Below are 24,346 nucleotides of genomic sequence, written 5' to 3'. Positions count from 1 at the left end.
CACTCTCCCTTTGCTCTTTCATGTATGTGAATAGGAGCACTTGTTGCTTGTGACCTCACTTCCCTCTTTGTTTGGAGTCACTTACTGCAATAGCTGGAGGTGACCTTGAGTTTCTTCAAGAGATGGGCCTTGTATTTTCTATTTGCCAAACATATGTTTTGATCAGTCTCATTGAATTCCACTGCTCTTGACAGGGGTCAGAAAAGGTGGCTGGCTGGGGTGTGATGGGCGACCTTTCACCTTTTAGCATTAGATGCTGTGTGGTTTCGGATTGTCCCATGGCTCCGAAAGGATAACGATTGCCCAGGCCCTCTGGATACACCAGATTTCCCATTGTTGGTTGGCAGTGAGTTTGTTTTTCTTTGCTAAAAAGTTGTTTACATATCAACACATTTTGTCTAAATGCAGATCTCACTTCACAAAAACACAAATATTTGTAATGATTTGAGCAGATATATTGTAAATACAGGTAAATATTGGACACTTGGTCCTTATTACAAATGCTATTTTTAATTCCATATTAATAATGCCTAAGGTCATGCAAGTGTGATCAGTAAATTATAACCGGTAACCTAAATTTCCAGCCATAACAAAAATGTGATGTTATGTAATAGCATATTTTCCCTAGACTTTAAGTTGAATTGTACAATTTGCTTGTTGCTTATCTGGCAACTTAATTTTATTTTGTAGTGTTTCTTCACTCACGCAGCCATTGCTTTGGTACCACCATCACCCAAATAGCTGCCATGTGTGTGAGGTGTTTGGGAGCCCTATGGCCTCAGCCCCATTAAACTGACTATGTTGTGTTGTCTCATGACTTTCTTTGACATACTCCAGCTGGGGCTACTTCTGCCCCTGTCAACCGTCTAGGCAATTTACTCACTGTTGGTCCAATGGAATTGAAATATTTGCCATCCTAGTAACCTGTTGAACATATACTTTAGAATCTTGTACTAGCTAATGCTTCTAGATAAGTTCAATGTGTGCACTGTGAACAAATTACTGATTTAAAATCAGAAACCTTTGTTTGCATTTACTTGCATTGTGTTTTTGGTAGTGCAAGTACTGCTGAAGCACCACAATGTAGTTTGTTCTATCAGTAAAACAATAATCACGGCTGCAGTGCTAATAAAAGAGGTTATGGACTAGAAAAACCTTAACATAACTGCATCAAGACATTGTTAACTCTATTTTAATGTTAAAATGATTTTCCTGCCTGCTGAGTCTCCACAGATATTTTACATGACCGATGAGTTGTCTTCCATCATAATCTTTCTAAGGTCAGGAGCCAAGCCACATTATTTTAAAAAGCCTCCTTCAGCAGCAACAATTAGCTTCATTTCTCCCTGTCTCGCCACAGAATTACACTTAATTACACCTCTGTCTCTAGTGTTATGAATCTTTAGGTTTGCATCAGTTAAAGCCAAAGTGTCTGCTGGTTACATGAGTGGCAGGCGGCAGTACCTGGGCTCACATGTAGGGTCTACTGTCCATTTAATTGGCACCCGGGGAACAGAGCTCTGCAGATCTCAGCGGGCCATTGTAAAAGAATGTTAATTTGTTCAACAATGAATTGTGTGTTCCCTATTATTGAGCCCCCGACATTGATACTTTTGACAGAGACCCAAAGGAGAGTCAAAGAGCAGTTCTTTGATGTACCCTGAAATCCCTATGAGATCATTTTGGAGGGATGTGCAGAAAAGAACTCATGCAGGTCCAAAATGAAACAGGTTTCTATAGTGAACTGTTATGATCCCATGTGTAAACACAGACTACAGGCTGACTACACAGCTGACGTGTAGTGTGATAATACTTTACAAGAATCTGGACTTGATTTAATGCCTTTTATATAGGTGGAGAATTATTTTTAATCAGCTCCATCAAACTGCGTATAGCTTGGTTTTATAGGGTCAACTTATGTGTACACCTGATTAAAGACATACCAAATAACATGTTTATTTAACTACAGGTAAAGATATGTATGTGCCAGATGTGAATGCAGACATAACATCTTACTCCTGATATTACTGTTACTCCTATGTCTGCCCTTCCTAAGTCCTAATAAATGGGTTTGGGTTGTTTTGGTGAAAAAATCTAACCTAACTGCCTTGAACTGTCTATTTGAGGGACTTCTAAAAGTTATTAGCTCATTTATTTTGTTGTAAATATACAGTATAAAATGACATGACATTAAATTTGTGTCATACATACAAGTTTTCAACTGAAACATGCCCCAGTGTCATTACTTCTTGAAATTATCTTAGAAACAACTGAGGATGATCATAAAATAACATATTGAAAGGAGGAACATCACATCCATATTTTCACTTTCAGCTCCTCTTCTCCGTTTCATGTCTCAGAGAATCACACCATTTCTGTAGATGGAGGTACTTGTCTGCGCTCCACTAGTCCCTTTGATGTCCGGCCGTCTGCAGTGATGAGTCTGTTTAAGGGGTTTAGTGTCAGCTGTTGGCCTCCAACACATATTTCCTACAAAATACAAAGCCGTTTTCTGGTCCAGCAGCTCAAACAGGCGGCTTAAGCTCTGATTTGGACACCAGTGCTGGCATGGTGCAGGCGATCATGGTGGCAAAGGCGGTGTGCCACTGTGCCAGTTTGTCATGGCCCACCCCGCCTGCCTCCTGAAATCAACATTTCAATATTCCCAGATTACAATATCTTCCACAGCTAAACAGTCAGTCTGCCGTATGTAAAGAGGACAGAGACAGTAAAGACAACACTTCAGGGTTATCCCAAGCGGAGGAGGTCGTCTGGCATCACTGACTTCAAACTATGCCTGGATCATAAACACTCTGAATTAAATATGGGTCTACCGTATATTTTAGCTTTTTGTGGTTGGCAAATGAGAATGTGGATGTGAATCTATTCTCCATAGTAGGGGTTGGTGATATTGACAAAAATGTATATCCCAATATTTTATTATCTCAATAACAATTCAGATGGTATTTTACAGTGCATCAGGAATCTTGGTTGTCTTGGTTGAGGTTCAGCTATGGTAAATGGACCTTAAGTTTGACCACAAAAGGGCAGAACTATCACTTTATACCCTTGTATGGACGTTTACACTAGACGTTTGTAACATTTGTAATATTTTTATTTGTAGACAATAATTTTGAATATAATATAAACAACAATTGTGATATGATGATTTTTCTGATATATCAACCACCTCTATGTTGCTGTTTTCAGGACTTTATGTTCCTTGCTGCAGATGTATGCTGATATTGTATGAGTAATTAGCTTAGCCTTGACCTAAGCCTGTTGCATGCATTTATCTACTTTTCTCTTCTCCAGTGATTCTTGTTCTTTACACATGTCCGTGCGCCGGCCTCAGTCTCCCTGTTTTATCGGCACTCTGTCATGGTGCAGGAATCTCCCACTGTAGCCAGCTCTACACGTGCACTTCAGCTGAGAGCAGCGCTTCAATTTACACAGCTCAGGGCACTTAGAATAACCCTGTCTATTTATTCAGCACTGGACTTTCTCTGTTTCTATAGTTTAATGGCTTCAGTGTAGGGTTTTATTTTTATTTAATGTCTATCTTTCAAAGATTTTAAATCCTGGTTGGAATTGTTGTGCTTTTTTATTGTAATTGCGATAATCTGACAGGGTTTGGTTGTTTGTTATTTGTAATTATAATCTATTCTTCTGGTGTTAGATCTGGTCCCTGCTGTAACTGTATGTATGGAGCACAGTTTGACCTAAAAACTCAAAAATCTCACCACTAAAGCACTGACCCTGTGTCTCTTGGTACAACTGTTTTCCAGGACTATGTCATGACACACTTTTCCATACACGTCCAATGTATTTTGTTATGTCACAGGAATTTGCCTAAGCTCCAATCCACAGTTAACTGTAGATATGCCATATGCCAACTACTACATGTGGATAGTTATTAATACCTGATTTTAAACTTTAAACTGTTCTTTCAACAGGAGACACAAGAAAAACAGATAACATGGCTGTGGACCAAGGCTACTTTAAAGACATGATCACTGTTTCTGAAATCAACATCAAAAACAACAACAACCACACTACAGTGTATCCCAAAGTCAGAAGCAGACGAAAGCGGTTCCTGTCCTACCCTCGATACGTAGAGCTAATGGTAACGGCTGATGCTAAAATGGTGCGGCATCATGGACACAACCTGGAGCACTACATCCTCACAATCATGTCAGTAGTAAGTAAAATAATGTTTTTACAATACATTTCTAACAGTGTGTGAATGGATAATCTGCCCTTTCTTAGTGACATTTTGTTGCTGTCCTTTTATTTCTTTTACCAACAAGCTCATTTTATTCTTCTACATTCAAACTATGACAAATGATGAAGGTTAATGAGGGCATCCAGTAGTGTAAAGTAGTTGCAAAACACAACTTTTTTCATCGTTTTATAAGTGTTAGTTCTACTCAACTGGCCATTTTAACATATCAGTAAGTTATTACTTATAGGTGAACTATTTAACTTTTTTGGTAGAGGGTCCCCATGTCTCCATGGAAATGGAAAATTGCTTTACCTGTAATGTTCCACAGTATGACATTAAACCTGTCTATCTACATGGGGACAAGCAAGACATGCCACCAAGCCAAGATACAGATCATACCTGTACTCTGTATTTTTTGAATAAATGTATTATGTGTTTAATAGCAGTTAAAAAAGCAAACAACATGGTGGTGGAACCTATACTGGAAAAGTTACATAAGTTAATATATTAGCTTCATCAAAACTTTTAGTTTTTATGATTTGCAGTTTGTGGAAGCAAAACCTAAATATGTCATTACATTTTATAGGTGATTAATATCCTGCTTACAGTCTTGGAGCAGCAGTAAAACCCTCACAGTGCAGTATATACATATATATGAATGCAGCTGGTTTTATACTGGTGTGCAGCATTCCAGTGTCCTGACCTTATTGGTAATAAACCCTTAAATGACCCCAGTTCAGGGCTCTGCTCTGTTGGGTCACCAACCAAAGGGATGTTGTAAAGTAGTTTGGGACTGAGTCAGCTCTTTTCATAGCCCTTAATATCTACATTTGTCTGGACTACATATGATGGTACAAAATTAAGTCTGACCAGTCTAGGATGCACAGTGACTATCACTTATTAATCTGTATAAGTAATGATTGCCAATGCTGTTAAGCTTTAGGTAGATAAGGTACAATCTGTGCCACGTTCATCACCGACCACTCTCTAGCCTGCAGTGAACAGATTGGGGTTTACTAGCTCCCCTCAGGCTAACACAAGCTAAATATTTATAGTGGGCTAATGAGTTCCTGTCAGGAGGGCGCACATGGCCTCAGGAGACCGCTGACCGAGCATGACAGCAAAGCTCGAGAAAAACATTAGAAAGACAGTGTTTGGATCTCCTCACTGTGGAGATGTGGTTTTGCCCCATCCAGTTTATTTTCATTATGGAAACCTTTGGGGGATACATAATTTGTTTGAAAGCCTTTTTTAATGAAAATGACCCTGAACTTAAGAGCTGTTTTTACAGAAAAGGTACAAGGATTAGAAAAAATATGTTTGTTTAACTACAAGATAGACAGATTTTATTTTCCCTTAGAAGATAACATAATATTTTGGGTGTAGGTCTATAGTGTTTCCTCTTTAATTAATTACACATCGTACTGTTGTTGTGACCTTGTTGTGTCCTTGGCCAAGACACTTAACCCACCTTCTCTGCATGAATGAGGTCTGTTGGTGATTTGACGTCTCAAGAAAAGTGGTAGTGTGGAGACAGTAGATGCATACTGACCTATATATTAAAAGCGCATTGAAAGTAATATTCACACCTAGACCAGAACTAATTTAGGCCCGTTTTTAGCCAGATGTGGTAAATTAAGAGTACGATTACTTCAAAATAATATTAATCCATTAGAAGGTTAAAAAAAGTATTGTGGACACTACTGTTTGGATGTAGCATTTGATTTATACTTTGAATCATAGTGGAAATGGTAAAATCAGATTAATGGTTCAATGAGTCAGATATTAAAATATGTTTTGTTAGATCAATTTTACATCTCCATTTGATGGACATACTGCTGCATCCTATTGTAGAATATAATATGTTTTAGTGGAGATTTGCATTTTTCTCTTTGCTTTTTGTCTGTGTTGCAGGTAGCAGCAGTGTACCGAGATCCGAGCGTAGGAAACCTTATTAACATCATGATCGTCAGACTGATCGTGGTCCACAATGAGCAGGTGAGTTCCGGGGCTGCTGTGTCCAGGTGTGCTCCACTCTGAGAGGACACTGCCCGCCTTGTGTCAGCCTCAACTCTTCATTAAGAAAAACACAAATGAAACTATAGTAACACAGCAAGCCACCTGCAAATGATATGAGGCCCAGGAGGAGAGAAAGGCCCTGATTTGGAACAATGTATCATTTCAGGCTGAAGAGAGCACAAACAACTGATTGTTTTATGTACAATTAATAATGGTGATGTTGAAAGATTAATCTACATTAGTGAAATTTGTATAGTAACAGAACTAGTGTTTAAAGGAATGTAAAAGAAAATGTGAATGTGCTGAATAAGGGGAGATTGAGTTTGGATTTTAGTTACAATATATTACTCATTATGTATGCAGACAGAATACCTTAGAATAATAACACTATCAGCACCTGCCGTTAAGTTTTAAAAGATGATGATGTAGTATTAGCCAAAAATCATGTAAAAGTCATCCTGGTTGTTTCAAGTTATCTCAATTGCCCTGGGACAGACTGACAAAACTGTGTCAATTTTAAACTCATTGTTCTTGTTTGTTTCTACTTTAGGAAGGTCCCACTGTGAGCTTTAATGCTGCTACAACTCTCCACAACTTCTGTGTTTGGCAGCATGGTCAAAATGTGCAGGACGACAACCACCCCTTACACCATGATACTGCTCTCCTCATTACCAGGTACAACTGCATACATTCATTTGAAGGTTGTGTGCACAACTTGGAAATAACTATTTCTTTTTGATTTTTCAGAGAAGATATATGCCGTGCAAAAGACAAATGTGACACTTTAGGTAAACCTTTATGTTTGAATTCTCACCAAGTCTCTTACGATTAACTTTCCACTCTGTTTAGCACAGCTCATAAACTGAGCCCTAATGAGTTTATCGCAAGCTGTCAGCTAATAATATTATAGTGACAGAGCAGAGTGGTAGAAAGGGGAGGAGGGCAGCGACATGGAGGGTGCTAATCTGCCTTGTGGAACTGAAGTTTTGATGGTTTAATCTCCTTTAACACACTGTTATTTGACTGTTGTGTGTGCTTGTGCCTGTGTGTGTACGTGACGGTGCAGGGTTGGCTGAGCTGGGGACCATGTGCGACCCATATCGGAGCTGCTCCATCAGTGAGGAGAATGGCATCAGTGCCTCCTTCACCATCGCCCACGAGCTGGGACATGTGTACGTTACTTTCTTTCAAACTATACACACATACAGTATTATCACATCATTGTTATAATAATATTAGCTAATCACATGTCCAGTTAAATACATATACTTTATGGTTTAGGTGTATAAATGACTGTTACAATACTTTATTAAAATGTATTAGAAATTGCCTCATTGTACCATTGAACATTGAATATTGCATTTTTCTTATATTGTGCAGTGCTAACATAAAGTATAGTCATGGCTGTCACAGCTAGCAACAAAAGGGCTCTTATGCAGTTTGCTCTTTAGCCGACACAGGTGCATAATGGGAAAAAATTGACTTTTAATAACTGGCCTTACTTTGATACCTCTCTGTACATCTCAGTTCTCCCTGCATGCTCACATAGTTCACAGGGCACTCATGTGAAGTAGGAATCAGTCACCAGGCATTGTAGTATTGGGATACATTGATAATTCCACACATTGTGAAAGTTCATTCAGTATATAATATATAGTATGTAAAATATATATATATGAAATCTATTTAATGGATAAAGAGTGTTTATGACAATGTATAAACACCCAAAAACACACAAGCAATGAAATCTGGGTTTGGCTGTATATTTGACTGTTGAACTTGTTTGGCCATGTCAAGTTGTCATAACTTTAAAGCTAAAAGCATCACACACTCCAATGGAAAGTCTGACACGTTTATTTTTGGTCTTGTGCAAACATAGCTTAAATCTGTTGGCCAGACATTTTCCTTTCGACTGTTTAACAATATATTCATACTTTAAGGAGTGAGACATCAGACTAAAAGTTGAAGATGCTGGAGATTAGCAGGTGAAGACATGTGATTTAATGAAAGAGATTAGGGGGATTATCAGGCAACAGATGTGCCAATGGACCGAGATCACATATATGCACTTGGACAATGTGGACTCTACATGACAATCTGTCTTTGGTAATCTTTGTGTCGATAAAAAGATAATTTAATTGTATACAATATCCATGATGATGTTTATGAAAGGAATATTGCTTTATGTCTTAGTTAATTTGGTTTGCAGTCATGATAAATAGAAGAATGGTCCAGCTGAGGTAATAGGAAAGACAAGCACATTTTATTCCTGATGTGTTGACATCCTGAGTGAGTTGGTATTTTTGGGGGTCTTTTGTTGTTTGATTTACTTATTTGCTTTACATCTTAATGACACTAAAAGGATTTGGTTTCTTTTGGTTTTGAAATTCTGAAACCAAATGTCCCCATTTGCCCCGAGTACATTTCAATCCACAAAATCAAATCATTAGTGTATACAGTAAACAGTGGTGGAGAACTGCATTTCTCTTCATAGTAAAAATACTGTGGTTGTACAAATCCTTGATCTAAAAGTATACTAAAACTGTGTTAAAAATAACTAGTAAACAGTAACTGTAGTACGCATTTTCAGTACTCTTTGCAGCACTGCCCAACAGCCTAATTACTATGTGGAGCTCATTTTGTGCTGGAGGCTTCATTATTTCAGGGGTGTTTGCTGTCAGTCTCTGAGCCCCTGCTGCGTGGGCCTCATGCCAGCCGTGCCAGGTCTTGTTGTGCACATGTATGAATTGACCCTCAGCAATAGTGCAGCTCTGCCCACATCCTGTAGTAAACATCCCAGGCCTAGCGTAGCAATGTGGCTTCTCTGTGAATGTGCTTTTCTGTAAGTGCTTAGTGAACATGTGTATGTGGTGAGTGCTTATTAAACTCTGGACTATACCATTATGGGCCTAAATAAGACAACATACTGTATGAGACTGCCAACTGCGGCTCACTAAATCCGTCAGTCCATTAAAAGACAGATGTTAACTTGCAGGCTTAATTTGATGCAGCTGTTTTTTTTTTATGATAAAAACTTGTCTTTGTTTTATCATGTCATTAAGTGATTCATTAGTTACGCAATTTAGTATAACTTTTTGGCTAATAAAACTGTCAACAGGTGTATTAATAGGATGCATTTCGAAAGATAAGATAGAAATTGAAGCTGGCTTGTGGCTATTTTATATCATAACACATGTACATCTGTGGAAAGATGTACATAGATCAACAAACTCTTTTTCCCACAGTTGCTTGTTACTATTTATACTGATTAGTGTTAAGACAGTAGTAAAATTTCTTGAAATCAAGTAGTAGTTTTGTTTGTATTACCATGTAGCTCTGAATATAGATCAAGATAATTCAAAACTGTTCTTGAAATGTCCAATTTTGTGGTTATGTGATTTTGTGTTTGAGTGTTAATACTCAAATCTTGTTTCCGTACCAGTTTTATTGTTGATTAGTATGTTAATACAATTTTTAGACGACCCTAAACGCACACTAAACATCTGATTATCATTTGATTTTTGGAGGTATATCATTATAAATATGACATATAAACAGCAAAATATGATGCAGGTAATCTGTTTTATTTCTGATCATGGTCCCCCTGATTACTCACATCAGATTTTGTCATTTGAATGTCATTTAATTCATTTTAAAAATCCAGAAATTGGTTAATAATGAGATTTTGGTGTGCGCATAAACATAGCTGACAGATAAAAGAAAGTGTGTGTTCTTTTTCACACACGTATCCATAGCAGTGTTGGTGTGTGGCGCCCATTAAGATGTGGAGTAAAAATGGCTGAATGTAAATCTTTTGACACTTATCCTTCTTGCTTTGGGCTGAGCCACTAAGCAGCTGATAATCACTTTGTGTGTGTTCCTTTATGCCCTATCCCACACCCTTAACCTTTTTTCTTTCTTTGTCTTTCTTCCAGGTTCAACATGCCACACGATGACAACCCAAAGTGTCGGGAATCAGGTCTCAAACACCAGTACCACGTCATGGCACCCACACTGAACTATGACACAAGTCCATGGTCTTGGTCCAAATGTAGCCGCAAGTACATCACAGAGTTTTTAGAGTAGGTATCAATTTAAATATACACTGTTAAAATGTTAAGAGTAGGGCCAGTGGCAAGTCAATTAAAAAACCTACTGCAAAAAAAAACAAAAACAAAAACAAAAAAAAACAACTGCATGCTTGTTAGCTGGCAATATTTCATTGCAAGTGAGCTTTAAAGATGCACTGTGTTTATGGCTGAGGGAATGGCACCTATCATGAATACATGTTACTGGTTTGCCTAGAATGTTCCACAGTGTAGCATTGAACATATCTATCGTCATGGAGACAATAAGGATGCACCACCACGCCAAGTTACAGGTCAAGGGTCTCATTTGTAAAGCCTGCGTACAAAACAAGGTCAGAAATGTGCATATGCAGGTCGTCACATCTCTTGCTGGCGTACGTAGTCCACACTTTTCAGAGACACAGCTCAGAGGCGAGGACACAGTGATATGCGAATTAAACAGCTTCTTCAGCCTGTGTTTCAGTTGTTTCAATAAAGCACTTATTTTAAGTGTCTACATCAGGGGTGTTCATTACGTCGATCGCGATCTACCAGTCGATCGCGAAGGCATTTTGGGTAGATCACGTCCCGTCATCCATCCAGTCACATGACTAATATACAGGACAACAGTCAGATTACACCTGACCCGAGGTCACATCATGGGCGCTGCACACGCATAAACAAGCGTGAGTTAGCTTAACCCTACAGCGTCGGATCCTATCGTCGCAGATAGAGCGGGTTGCGGACTTTCCAGCAGCGTAACTCCGCAACTAGTCATGCTCTCATGCAAATTCAAACGGCGTCTCAAAGTGGAGACATGGGGCTATCTAAATATTTTACCATCATTACAGTAAGGTGCCTCTGTTGTCCCTCGAAGGTGACAAATGAGAGTACGGTGCTGCGGGGATTTTCCCAGTCATTTATTCAATGCGTAAAAGAAAAAATATGGATGGATGTGTAAAATAGAATTAGTTGTGTGAACAAATGCAGTAAATTCTGATACTTCGTTTAACATGATTTTTATGGCTATAAAAAAAGACAAAACCGTAATCAACATGATTAGCTCTGTTACCGCTTTCAAACGAAAAATGAAATTTTACTCCTGGCTGTCAGAAGCTACTGCCCGAACTATGCATCCCTCACTGATTCGATTCAGTGCAAGTCATCAGAGCAGTAATCATCATTCAAGTGATTATGAACATGTAAGAAGTTCAATTGTGTTGTGCAGTATTATCTCATGACGTTGTGTAAGGTACATCAAAATGCACTGTACATGTACAAATTCATAATACATTTACAAATAAATATATGTTTAACATTTTTGTAATAGGTGGTAGATCTTTCAGACACAATCATTTTAAAAGTAGCTCACATACTGAAAAAGTCTGAGCACCCCTGGTCTACATGATAGGATAAATCAGTTCACTGGAGTTCCATTCGCCTGTGTCCTCTGCTGCAGCATCTCCCGTGAGCCACTCTTTCTTTGCCCCCATGTCAATCAAACCCGCTCATTATCGGCTCAAGTTTAGGTAAATCTCATTCAGAACTCACTTTGCATTGTCTTTTTTTGGTGAAATGGAGGCATAAAGGGGGCGTGACCTGAGGTGGGATCATATGTCCAGATTTCTGCAGCATATGATCCCACCTCAGGATCACATGCTGTGATCTATGAAGAGGAAAGTGTGCGAAGGAGTGCGAAGGAGTGCGACGAAGTACCTAGGAGTGCGAAGAAGGGTTTATAAATCCCAATATTTTCTCACATACATGAAATTTGGGTTTTATCCATATGTACTCTTTCAAGTAGTTTCTGATGCCCTCTTTTATAAACAAGGCCCCAGATCTGTGGATCGGCTTACAGTAAAAATGCAGGTTTGCAAGATATTTTTGAGTAGTAAAAACTCTTGTAATTAAATAAATGCTAGATGAATATGTGTATTGCCTTTCTTTGGAACAATCCAGACAAAGCAATAACATCTCCATGGAGACAAGCAAGTGGCAGACCCGCCACCAGAAAAGTTACATAGTGCACCTTTAAATTCTTAAATCTGGTGTGATGTGAGAATTTGCACATGCATAGATAGTAGAGATAATTTATAACATTGGACTAACTGTGTCAAATCACATCTGAAAGTGCTTATATTGTCTGCTTGTTGTCAGAAACTTAAAAATTAAAACAGCAGTGACCAGGCAATTGGTGATGGATGTCATAAGTGAAGAATAATTCAAGTAGTACTATTCCTAGCAGATTTATAGAGCTACAAGTCAGTGTTGGGTCTAGGCTGAATTGTACAGATGTTTCATTATGTTATCCATGGTTTGTGGCTAATTTACTATTAAAATGACTTGTTTTGTTTTTGTCTATCTAAGCATAATTCACCATCCCTTGAAGCACTTTGTAGATGGCTAAACACAATGTAAACTGTGCGCATTTGTTGTTGAAAGACAATTTCCTGTTTGAATCTGCCTCAGTTGACCTCATGCAAGGAACCTGTAATATTTTCCTATCTTCCTTCTTGTTGAAAAACATTGTGGATCGCTACCATCTGAACTCATCCCTTACACCCAGGCACTGATCATATCTTTCTTTGAGGAGTTCATTAATAGTTACATCCTGCTTGAATCTGACCCTTGGTTTCTCAAGTCCTTTGCTCTGTTAAATGTCGAGGCGTTCACAAAGACTGCGTTGTTGGTCATCTTCGGGTGCGTGGTTTTTTCAATGGCTCTCGTGTCTCTGCTTACATAGTTTCCAGCCACTATTGACCTTATCATAGTCCAGATTGGAAAATTCACATCAGAATAATTTGAAACACCAAATCTTTCTTTGTTTAAGCGGTAAATGATTGTAGATGTGGTAAGAGATTGTAGACCATGGGAGTGGCTCTATCTTCCACTGTCTCCTCCAAGTTTTCCTTTTTCCCCTTGGGTTTTTTGAGTTTTTCTCTTACTGAGAAGGAGGCTCTAAGAACTGGAGATCCCCTGGGACAGTTACTATTTATTATATTTGCTTGTATCCTGTGAATATTGGTCAATCTGTGTGTCTTTTATTGTTTCTCCTTGTTAAAGGGTCTGCTATTTGCTAGTGTCAGAGGAGATGTTATTACCCAGAATTTCTCAGTGGAGAAAAGAAGGTGAGGTACCAGGCCAATGTACAGTATATTTCAGATCTATGGAGAGGTGAGCCTGTGCACAGCAGGAATGTTGTTCAAGACATTTTTGAGCAATGTACCTGTAACTAGGTATGTGCACGATGTATAATGCTGTGGAACATGGAGAAAGCAATAACATTTCCATTGAAAGAAGCAGATGACGGACTCCAGAAGAGCACTCTGTAACCAGAAAAGTTACTGAGTACACCTTTAATCTTGTGAAGCCCTGCTTCAGTTTTTAACAATTAAGTAAAAAATACTTGTAGTAAAGGGTAATGGGGCTACAGTGGTGGGAAAAACCCTTGAAAATACAGTCTAAGTGCTTTTGAAGTCTTTCTTAAGCCAACAATGACGTGCATTGATTCAAAGTACCACTTGTTCCTGCCTAGCTCCATGGTCAAGTCTATCAGTGTATTTATTGTTCATTCTTTTTCAAAAGCTAATTCAATCTGGACCACTCTTAAACAAATCAGACACTTACAGTGACACCCATTCAAAAAAGTATCACTTTAGTTTATTTATTATGTGTCCTCAAACCTCTCTGAAAAAAGTTGTTTGGTGCATGTCAAATTTAACATGTCACTATTTTTTCCTTTTTTGGCTTTTGTCCATTTGAGACATACAATACCAGCTCAACTCTAGATACAATCATGCAAAACATATTCATTCATGCCCTTTGATTTTTTGGGTTCAGTAATTTCTATCATGGTTTTTCGCTCTCATTTTCCAGTAATAGCTCCATGATGTCCAAGATTTAGCTGCCCACACTGCACGGGACCTATTACTATTTGATCAGACATTGTATTTTGATGGTCTATGTTATTCAAGCTTTTGCAAAACCACCATCCTATGAAATATGAGTATCAGGCAAAGCCCACCGTGTACGTGGAATGTATTGTTAACTGCTCTTATAAAAATCCAGAAAATAATAAATTGGACAAATAAACTTAAAATGTGTAATACCAAATATTGAAAGGACACTGACCTATTCTTCTTCTTGTCTATCTGTCTTCTTTTCAGTAACATTTCCATTACTTTTGAAAGCATAATTACTCAGATGACCAACTGCTGAAAGATGTTACGATGCGACTGTAGTTTTTATAGAACCCCTCACCTGTTATCCATCAGGTTTACATCACTAGAGAAATGAAAGGGAAACACTGGCTCATTCTGTGGATAATTATTGCCCTGTGACATCAGCCTGTAGCTGTATGGAGCAGGTGTGTGACTGGATTAACACGGGATAACAGTTGTCAATGCTACAGACTTACAATGTTGTGACGAGACGCTTTGAATAGAACTGCTTACTGCTTGTCTTATTTTGTCTCTACTTGAGCTACACCTGTGCTTTTGTTGTTTCTCAGAAAGTAGACACGATGCTGCTTTATTTTTGATGTTGCCAGTTTGCATTTTTTGGCAGTAGTTCGGAAGACATAGAGAGGTAGTATATAGTTCAGTTCCAGTTCACCCAGTTCATAGTGATGTTGTGTCCATGAGCAAGGGACTCTATCATCTCTCTCTCTCTCACTGCTATCTAGTATGACGAACACTTCTAATGTTTATCCTGTATGTACATGTATATACATCCAAAATTGACAATGATTAGTTTTATAGTATTAATTCAAATTTAGAAGCTTTATGCCAGATTAACAACCAAAGTTCTATTGTATCATTGAGTAGATCTGTTTAATATGCATAGAGACCACTCAAGAATGCTACAAATAATTTTACGCCTTCTTTTTTTTGTTGTAGCACTGGCTATGGAGAATGCCTATTGGATGAGCCTGTGGGGAGGATTTACGAGTTGCCCACTCTACTACCTGGACAAATCTACAACGCCAATAGACAGTGTGAGCTGATGTTCGGACCTGGATCCCAAATATGCCCATATATGGTAAGTTGACCTGCAGCTAAACCCTCATAAAAGCAGTCAATGTCTAAATTCAAATTAAAATCTTATTGTGGATTACTGAAACTGCATTGGGCCCGTTTTTGGAAAGCAGTGAAGCAGTCTTAAACATGTCAGTCTAGTACTCAGAGTGAAAGAAGATAACGACTCAGCAGGAAATAGCTGCTTGGCTCGCATTTTAAGATACAGATGTGTTTTGAAAGATGATTAAAGTGTTTTGGGACAATTTGCTGACTTGTCATTTCAGAAACAGTGCAAAAGATTGTGGTGCACGAGTGCAGAGGGGGACCATAAAGGATGCCGCACACAGCACATGCCCTGGGCAGATGGGACTGCATGTGGGAATGGGATGGTAAGTTGTTCAGAGTTTACAATCAAATATATGAAAACGATATGTGTTCTCATGCCTGTATCTGATGTTTACACTTTGATAGGTTGAAAGGTGAAAGATATTAAAAACATGCTGCTCTGGGATCTCACACTGGATGCAAATCTAACTTTAGGAAAGCATTTTTATGAGGCGCAGTGATGTTGACATGTTGAATTAGGGGGATGTTGTTAAGCCCACCCATGTGAGACCTGAACTTGCATATGAAAAAAAATCCAGCTATTTGATGCAATGGAGATCTTATTTTAAAATGTTTCTATTATTGTTTGAAATTTACCAGTGACAATTTCCATATGAGCCCACTACAATTTAGAAACATAGCGCTGGCCCGTTACTTGATTTGAAGGGCGTCTAGGGTTGGGCTTGTTTCAGACTACTACTGACTACTGTTCTGATTTAGAATTTGGTTGACAGCTGGTTGGAACTAGTTTAGACTGAAGTTTCTGTCTGTCTGTTTTAATCATGTTTTAGATTGGTCTTGTTCAGTACTGATTCATTATACATTATTATAAATAATACTATTAACAGTTTTAAAATGTTTGCTTGATATATGATGAAGAAAGAAAGAAAATAGAGCAAATTAAATCTGGCTGCAGTTCATTATGCCTGCCTTTCAACATTACTGACAAACATAGCTGGTGCACACCAAAACCTCCCATGAAGTGATTTGAATCTTGCTGGTTCCTTTCTGGTTAGCTTCCTGTCAATGAGAAAAAGCTGGAATAATTTATCATGCATTACGCTGTGGGGCTGCATTGTGCTTGTAGAACCCCATGTAAATGTGGTCAGGTGATGGCCCTGGTTTGAAACTTGAGTCTTTACCCTTGGTGTTGTTACGGGCCCCAACCCCCATTAGCCTTCATGTTCTCCTCACTCTGGGATGCTATGCTAATTAGGGGCTAAGACAGCGGGTCACTTGCTCAGGATGCATGGAGAGTGGGGCTTTAGCAGAGGGGGCAGAAGGAGAAATAGGATAGAAGAGAAACAAATAGTGTCTTGAGAAGGGAAAGGTGTAGACTTTGGGCTTTGAAAGAGGATGCCGCCCACTGTTCGCAGTTGAGTCCCCTTGTTTTGAACTTGTGACCCCAAAACCGCTTTTAAAGGCAGTTGAGTGGGTCAGTGGACTGGCTGTAACAGAGCCAGGGTCCAATCCAGGCAATTAGTGCATTCACAAAAAGAGCTCCCTCAGTGATTCTGCAAGAGGTGTGTTGGGGATGAGGTTCTGACCACAGGCTGCTTGTTATTCGTACTAAAACGATAGAAAACAATAGAAAGAATTTGGGTTCCCTTCTTAACTATTCTTTCATTACTGCCATGTAGCTTGTCAGTTTTGCAGTTCTTTTTACACCTTTCTATCTTCACTGACCAAAAATCACACTGATGAATAAAAATAGTACAGTGACTTAATCAGGACATAACCAAGACCAGCCAAGACTGTGCCAGGTCAGTGGTTCAACACTGCATTAATTCAGACCATAGGAAGTCATGACACACTATAGGAGCCACTGCTCTTGAGAGAATATACTGGATGCTTAGGTATTTAATCCAACTGTAAGATGGAGTCTGTGCAGTAAAGAACCGGAAAGGAGATGCTATGAGTTTAATCACCTCAAGTTGCTTTAATAAGCTGAAGTGGAGCATGACCTGGGCAGATTGCTCTGTATGTGTGGTCTTTGCTGGGATCCCAAACAGTGGTTTGGGATCTGGAAGACATACGTACTGCATAGATTGTAGCTTCATTGCAATGTCAATGAAATAACAAAGTAATGTATTGGAGAAGTTTCAATCGACACCAGCAGCTTTGTTTGTGGCGGCAGAGCCCTGTTTCATGTGCACTGTTTGAACTTGAAAGAGAGAGACACTAGAGCAACAGTCACCTGCCCACACAAGAGATGTCTTTTATGTGGTCCTTTCAATTTAGGATGTTTGTGTTTATTGTGTTCTTTCTTCTAACATTGTCAGATAAACTGTAGAGCCAGGCATATACCCCATGTGAAGGCAGCAAGCTACATACAGTATGTCTTCTATCTTTTAGCCAAGCAACATCATTCATGGATTCAGCCTATAATAGCAACTGTAGGCCTTAGAAAGTATACTCTCTGTACTGTGACTTGCAGGCAAGGCAAAAAAGAACAATGCTCACTGAATATTTACATATTTACATACACAACTCACCTGCATTGAATTCCATAGTAACACAAGGAGAATATGCAGACTGGCTTGTATTAATGTCCACACATTAATACATTCCAGTCACTGACTAATGTCATTAATACAAGCCAGTCACTAACTAATGTCTTTAAATGAAGAGGGAATGCAACTGTTCATGTACAGTTGATTGAAATGAAGAAATAATCCCTTGGGGTTCAAGTCGCCCCAGCCCTCTCTCTCTCCCTCTTTCTCTCCCTCCCTGTGATGATCAGCCTCTAACTGGGCGCCAGAGTGAGTAATGCAGTCACATGACCTCTTGGCGGCGTGTCTGTCATCTGGCTCAGTGGTCCGTGCACTAACCAGGGCATCCCATCACTTGTTGCCTATAAATACCGCCACCACCCTCCCTCTCCCTCTCTTCTCCATCCTCCCGCGGTCCCCCCTTTCTGATGGTTCCGCTTCAAAAGGTCCCGCCTGCGTGTCCCTTTGTATGCGCGGGACATGAATGTAAATGACTTTGGTGTTGGGTTTTGTTTTCATATGCTTGTATAAGGGTTGATATTTACAAGAAGTGCAAAGAGCCATGTCATGCCTGTTCAGTGTGTAAAATACTATCTAGAGTGAACAAAATCATTTTGTCTGCCCCAATTCAAAGTTTGTTTTTTCATATTTTGTGTAAAATGGTTCCTCATGTTTGGGTTAGTATAACTTTTTTGGTGAGGGTACACCAGAGATTCAGATAAAAATGTAGGCAACTTTATTAATCCCATCAGGGGCAATTAGTTTGAGCAGTAACCCCTCTCACTGTAAGAATACATATTTTTCAATGATTTTTTGGTAAAATACAATAGATAATCCAGACAAAGCAATAACATCTCCAAGGGCACAAGCAGGTAGAGTAGTCTCTATCAGAAAAGTTGCATAATGCACCTTTAATCAATTAATTATTAGATTATCCTGTCACGCTAATCTATTCACTTAATGGGCATAAAACTAACCAAAGAACTCCCAGATATTTCCCTCCTAATGTGAGCCTAATTGAGTGGTTTTGTGTAATTGAATAATCCTTGAAAAAACAGAAAGAAGACCTGCTCTGGTTTCAGCCAATTAGAGTGAGATAGTGAGGTCATGAAAAATGAATCCAGGGAGGAGCCGAGGCCCCAGCCAAACTAGTGTTGGCTCGGGACTTCTGGCAAAAGGGCAGACCAGAGTAACTGTAGTTCTAGGTTAGGGATGCTTAAACTTTAACTTTGTCTAAATGGCCTGTGGATTATTTTGTTGTTTAAATATCCAAGTAGTAACTTTTATTGCAAATATTATATTGTAATACAGTGTTTGCATTTAAAAAAAAAAGTGGATTACTGTAAAGTCTAATGTGCTTTTTCCTTGTGAGATAAAAACATTCCTAAAGCACAAACAAAAATGCTCTAGCTTTAATATCAAAATAAATTGCAATTCAAAATTTTCAGAGATCTTTTTCTCAGTAAACAGCAGTTTATTGCGAATAACCAGTGTGTTCAAATAGTGTGAATGGAACAGCTTCCAGAGCCAAAGCTACTAATTCATTGTAATGACAGCTTTCATATGTCCTGGAAAAGTGTTGAGTACACAGAAGGTGTAGGAAAAAACAATGAGCATGTACAGGAGAAGGGAGGTTGGCTGAGGTCATGGTTCCATCATGTTGCCTCCTTTGCACCCTTTTCACACCCGGGCTTCTGTCAACTCTCTTTCCCCATTATGTAAACTAAAGAGAAAAAAGGAACATGGAAGAATGCATACCTTGTCAAAAGTCAGTGTAAATCATTCTGTAATAACAACTGTCATTTTGCCTCTTTCCATTTCCTGGGTCCGCCTTAAAACTTCTCCATGAAAGCGAAGCTTTATTGCTGCTCTCTATATTATCATTATTATATAAATTAGGTGTGGTTGATGCCTTTGTATAGTGGCCTGTGTGGTCCTTTATGTTGACAGGCATAAGCAGATGTCTATGATTTTGCAGATTAAAGTCATGGTCTGGGATTGAGGTTTGGACAGGACTCTTGCAGCAGGGCGCCCTCAGGAGGTCAAGGTCAAAGTGAACTTTGAACCTAGAGTCATGAGAAAAAAGGGAGTCCAATATTAAAGGTGATGTCTATTGGAAATGACTGTGTTAAAATGAAAGAGCGGTGGCCTTTTAAACCTGTACCTTCTCATTCATGCAGTGATGTATGGCTTTGGTTCAGAGATTAGGTGCTCTCTGTTACAGTTTCCTGCCAATTACAGGGCGCTATCTTCTAAGTTGTCTAGTGGAATAGTTTTCAGCTGATGCTACCTAGCAAAAGTTATCATAATACAGTAGTAGTACTGTAGATTAAACCTTAAGATCACAAAGGTGTTGCTTGTGTGTTTTACCTGTAGTAAAACATATAATTCCATTAAGCAACAGCAAGGGGAGTTGTGTGCAGAAAAAAAAGTCAAAGTTAATTCTTGCATATAGACTCGCAATTTCTAAGCATTCATAAACCCTCAATAAGATACATAACTTTAAAAGTATGACTGTACAACCTCAAAAACACACTGGAATGTATAAGCTTGCCTTGTTCACACTTTAAATAGAACATTATAACTAGTAATTTATTACTAACTTCTAATTCCTATAGTTATGGTTGTCTCTGCTTCTCTTATAGTCAGCTGCCACACAACTTAGTTTGTAACAACCTACACATGCATAAATCAGCTTTATTTGTAAAGTTTAAAACTGATTTATGGCAGAGACTGTGGTAGCCTACAACCCCCTCCACTTTTTGGTCTACATCTCACCATAACACTTTAAGTTTCTTATCACCACCAAAATCTCTCTTTTGTACATAGATAGTTTGCAATGAACCTGTATTACCTTTATGCAGTAACTGACCTTTTTATTTGTCATAGGGGCCTAGACTTTCTGAGCTTTGGAGTGACACAAAGAAGCTTATCTTTTGTGACTTGTCCTCTACTTAAGCACATTACTTCTGAATGTGTATCATAACATGTAGCTCTGTGTAAAAATCCTCAAATGTGATATATATGTAAGCAGATCTGCACCTCTGTACTCAAGGGTGAGTCAGCGTGTGCCTTTGTGAAATACCTAATTTGAAACACATGCTTGTCACAGCTGGACAGGTTTCTCTCACAAGACCTTCAAATGTCTCACCACAACCCCAATTGAGTGCAAATTTTCAAAACCTGTCTTCGGATGGAGGACCGTTCCTCCTTACTAGCTCTTCCTGTATTAGCTTTGCCAACACTGCCTTTCACCTCGCCTTGTGTTTGTGCACTTCGGAAAGGAGCGACTAATTGGAATTCAGAGTGGCCCCCAGATGCCTCCAGAGCCTAATCATTCTCACACTTTTGCACACTTTAGGCCATGGTCGACATGCACGCTCACTCACACACACACACGTACACACACATGCCCATTGGGTTTCCATAAATTCCTAGAGACTTAGCAATAGTCAATACTCACCTAAACCTAACCTAAACTTAACCTAACCCCTAACCCATGTCAGAACTTTGAACTATGTTGCTGATCAAATCTAATAACAAGGAATTTATACACATACACACACATACACATACATACGTACATGCATACACACATACATTATCTCACACAGATGTTTTTTTCCCCTGACACACCCACTCCCCCTGCTCCAAGTTCTTTCTTCTTTTCACCCACATCACCTTTTCAGGCCAAACAAAACGGTTGTAAACACAGGGTGCCAGTGGGGGGAGTGGAATGCCTCAGAGGCTTACACAGGCTTTTGGTGTGCCCTGACAGACACTTCGCCTTGTGTTTGACAGTTCCTCGGGTCCTGACGCCTGGTCGCGCTGCGGTGGTCCTCCTTGCATAGCCCTTAAACTTTCTCATAAGAGGATAAGGGGGATGGGCGGCAGGCAGAGAGGTATAGAAAAAAGAGGTATAGAGGAGATCCTCAGGTCCGATGTCAGATAGTTGGGGGAGGGTACAGAATATTTATGTAGAGCTTTCTTGTAAGTTTTTGATTACACTTTAAAATATGATAAAAATATTTAATTTGTCTTGCACTGTGGCCATGTGAATTAGTTCAAGGACATATGAAGTTTGCTGTGTTGTTGCAGTACTGTTACCTTCTCTGTCAATTTTCTGAATTCTCCCCCCACTCTTCACCCCAAACCTGAAAAGACAGAGGGTTGCAACTGTTAAATCCTATGTCATATTAATGTGCACCTTTGAAGATGATAAAATGTTTCACTGTTGTCTAAATAATTGTGCTTACAAATGATCAGTATCCATATTAGCACATTTTGGCATTGCTGTGGATCCTGGTGTAAAGGCTACCAGGCTATTACTTAAAGTGTGAGTGCATTATCTAAATGTTTGTGGCTTGTTTAGTCTGTGCCCCACGGCTGTTAACACCTGTCTGTCATTGTGAGCACATTATACACTTTATCATTAGACGAGTGTGTAAACTAGGCCACGACAGTAGAGCCAGCCATGCCAAAGTCAGTCTGCTTACATGTGTTTGTTGTTAGTATGACTCTGCATTTTTGGATGTGCTCTTCATACAGATTTGTACCATTTTGTGAAAAATTCAACACACTACAGTTGTTGAACAGATAAATAAATTCACTGACATAGGTTTTTGTTTTAGTATAGTCTACAAATCAGTCTCTTTTTGTCATTGTTTTGTTTTAAATACACAGAACAAAGTATATGTTTGATGACAATATGATGAAGCCAGTCGGAAATATTGTTGTTATCACAGCTCTAGAGTTTCCTTATCAGAGTACTATTGCTCCTTGTGCAAGTGCTGCCTACCCAGACAGACGCCGGCTTGTCCTGTTTTCTTTCAATGGACAGAACCCCCATATCTCCCTTTGTAAGATTTGGTTTCTCTGTAGAGGAAGTGATCCTGTGCTGGTTCAGTTACAAAAGAGTTGCTGGCAATTCTTGGCAAAAGTTAGTGTAAAGTTAGTGGTTGCACAGTGGTTGACAAAGTGTATTTTTTAGTTTAGTAGTTGAATGAGGTTTTCTACATAGTTGAAGCATACATTATTTCTGAATGAAATTCTTTACACCAGCATTGCTGTACTAATCCTAACTTGTAACTGTTGGAAAAAATGTTTGCTATCCTACTACTGGCATAGATAATGATTCTGTAACTGCATGCTTTCACTGACATCCTTTTTCACATTTTAACACGTCTATTTGTGTCTGTATCAGTGTACCTCCTTAGCTATCCTGTTTCTCTTTGGACAGCTGGAGGAGTTGGACTCTTTCCCCAAAGGCAAACAATAGCTGAATTAGGATGTCTTTCTTAAAATATATCCTGAGATGTAAACAGAGGATTAAGAAGGCAAAGTGGAACACCGCTCCCAGCTGTTGTTGCACCATCACTGCACCTCTAAACTCTGTGTCTTCAATGGCAGAGTGCCACCCTGCCTTAATGAATGTGTTTGTGTGCCCACAGTACTGCCGCCATGGCCTGTGTATCAACAAGGAGCTGGATCTGCAGCCTGTCAATGGGGAGTGGGGTCCCTGGGGGCCATACAGTGTCTGCTCAAGGTCTTGTGGAGGGGGGACACGAAGTACCATGAGAGAATGCAACAAGCCTGAGTATGAACCAAATGCCAAAAAGAACCAAAAGACTATTTCACAGTATCAGATATGAAGCTAACATTGCACTTCTCACTTGTTAAGGCCGAGAAATGGCGGTAAATTCTGCGTTGGCCGCAGAATGAAATTTCGCTCCTGCAACACTGAGCCATGTCCACGAGGACGCAAAGACTTCCGTGAAGAGCAGTGTTCTCAATTCGATGGCAAGCACTTCAATATCAATGGCCTACCTCCTACTGTGCGCTGGGTGCCCAAGTACAGTGGCAGTGAGTATTTTAGAACCATTCTCATTGTAAGGAGTCAGAGCCAAAGTCAGAGCATAAGGCTAACATGATTAATCTTTGGAAATGATGTTCAGTAAAATACCTTTATTTGTTTAAATATGAAGAGAAAAAAATCTGAGGAACTTTTTATAATTATAAAAGTATATTTTTTTTTTTTTTTTTTTTTTTACGTCTTCATTTGGACTTGTGTCGTTTATTTATTACTATTTAATGCAATGCACAGTGAAGTGCTGTGTGAATAGACTAAATGAGTAACACATTTTTCCTCACATGTTTCTCCCATTCTTATTAAACAAGCTTTGGATTTATGCACATTAATCACGGGAACCCTTGGAGTGGCTTGGCAGTTTCTCCACTCACTGCAATATCTCAGTCGTTTCTGTGATGATTTGCCCAGACTCAAATGTGCGCAACTCCAAGTGCTGCATTCATTTATTTGATACTAGACAAGCCAACAGGCCAACCCCTGCAGCAAGTATTATGCAGTTTTTCCAAACACAAGATTGTATTTGGCAAAGTTAGGCTTGTTTACCTTTGTGA

The 24,346-nt window shown here is 39.1% G+C and overlaps 1 protein-coding gene across 1 annotated transcript in view; it reads left to right on the top strand.

The window, feature by feature from the left end:
* LOC117372245 (A disintegrin and metalloproteinase with thrombospondin motifs 20-like) overlaps positions 1 to 24,346 on the top strand; it is a 69,067-nt gene that overhangs the window by 7,914 nt on the left and 36,807 nt on the right. The window contains exons 4-13 of the mRNA XM_033968016.2: positions 3,957 to 4,201; positions 6,140 to 6,223; positions 6,795 to 6,919; positions 6,992 to 7,032; positions 7,311 to 7,416; positions 10,180 to 10,326; positions 15,210 to 15,351; positions 15,614 to 15,718; positions 23,377 to 23,522; positions 23,607 to 23,788. Coding sequence (XP_033823907.2) covers positions 3,957 to 4,201; positions 6,140 to 6,223; positions 6,795 to 6,919; positions 6,992 to 7,032; positions 7,311 to 7,416; positions 10,180 to 10,326; positions 15,210 to 15,351; positions 15,614 to 15,718; positions 23,377 to 23,522; positions 23,607 to 23,788 — 1,323 coding nt within the window. The remainder of the gene's footprint in view (positions 1 to 3,956; positions 4,202 to 6,139; positions 6,224 to 6,794; positions 6,920 to 6,991; positions 7,033 to 7,310; positions 7,417 to 10,179; positions 10,327 to 15,209; positions 15,352 to 15,613; positions 15,719 to 23,376; positions 23,523 to 23,606; positions 23,789 to 24,346) is intronic.

The sequence above is a fragment of the Periophthalmus magnuspinnatus genome, chromosome 6, assembly GCF_009829125.3.
Source record: "Periophthalmus magnuspinnatus isolate fPerMag1 chromosome 6, fPerMag1.2.pri, whole genome shotgun sequence".
In the NCBI taxonomy this organism is placed as follows: Eukaryota; Metazoa; Chordata; class Actinopteri; order Gobiiformes; family Gobiidae; genus Periophthalmus; species Periophthalmus magnuspinnatus.
The sequence above is the reverse complement of the archived record's forward strand: the minus strand, read 5'-3'. Positions and strand labels throughout refer to the sequence as shown.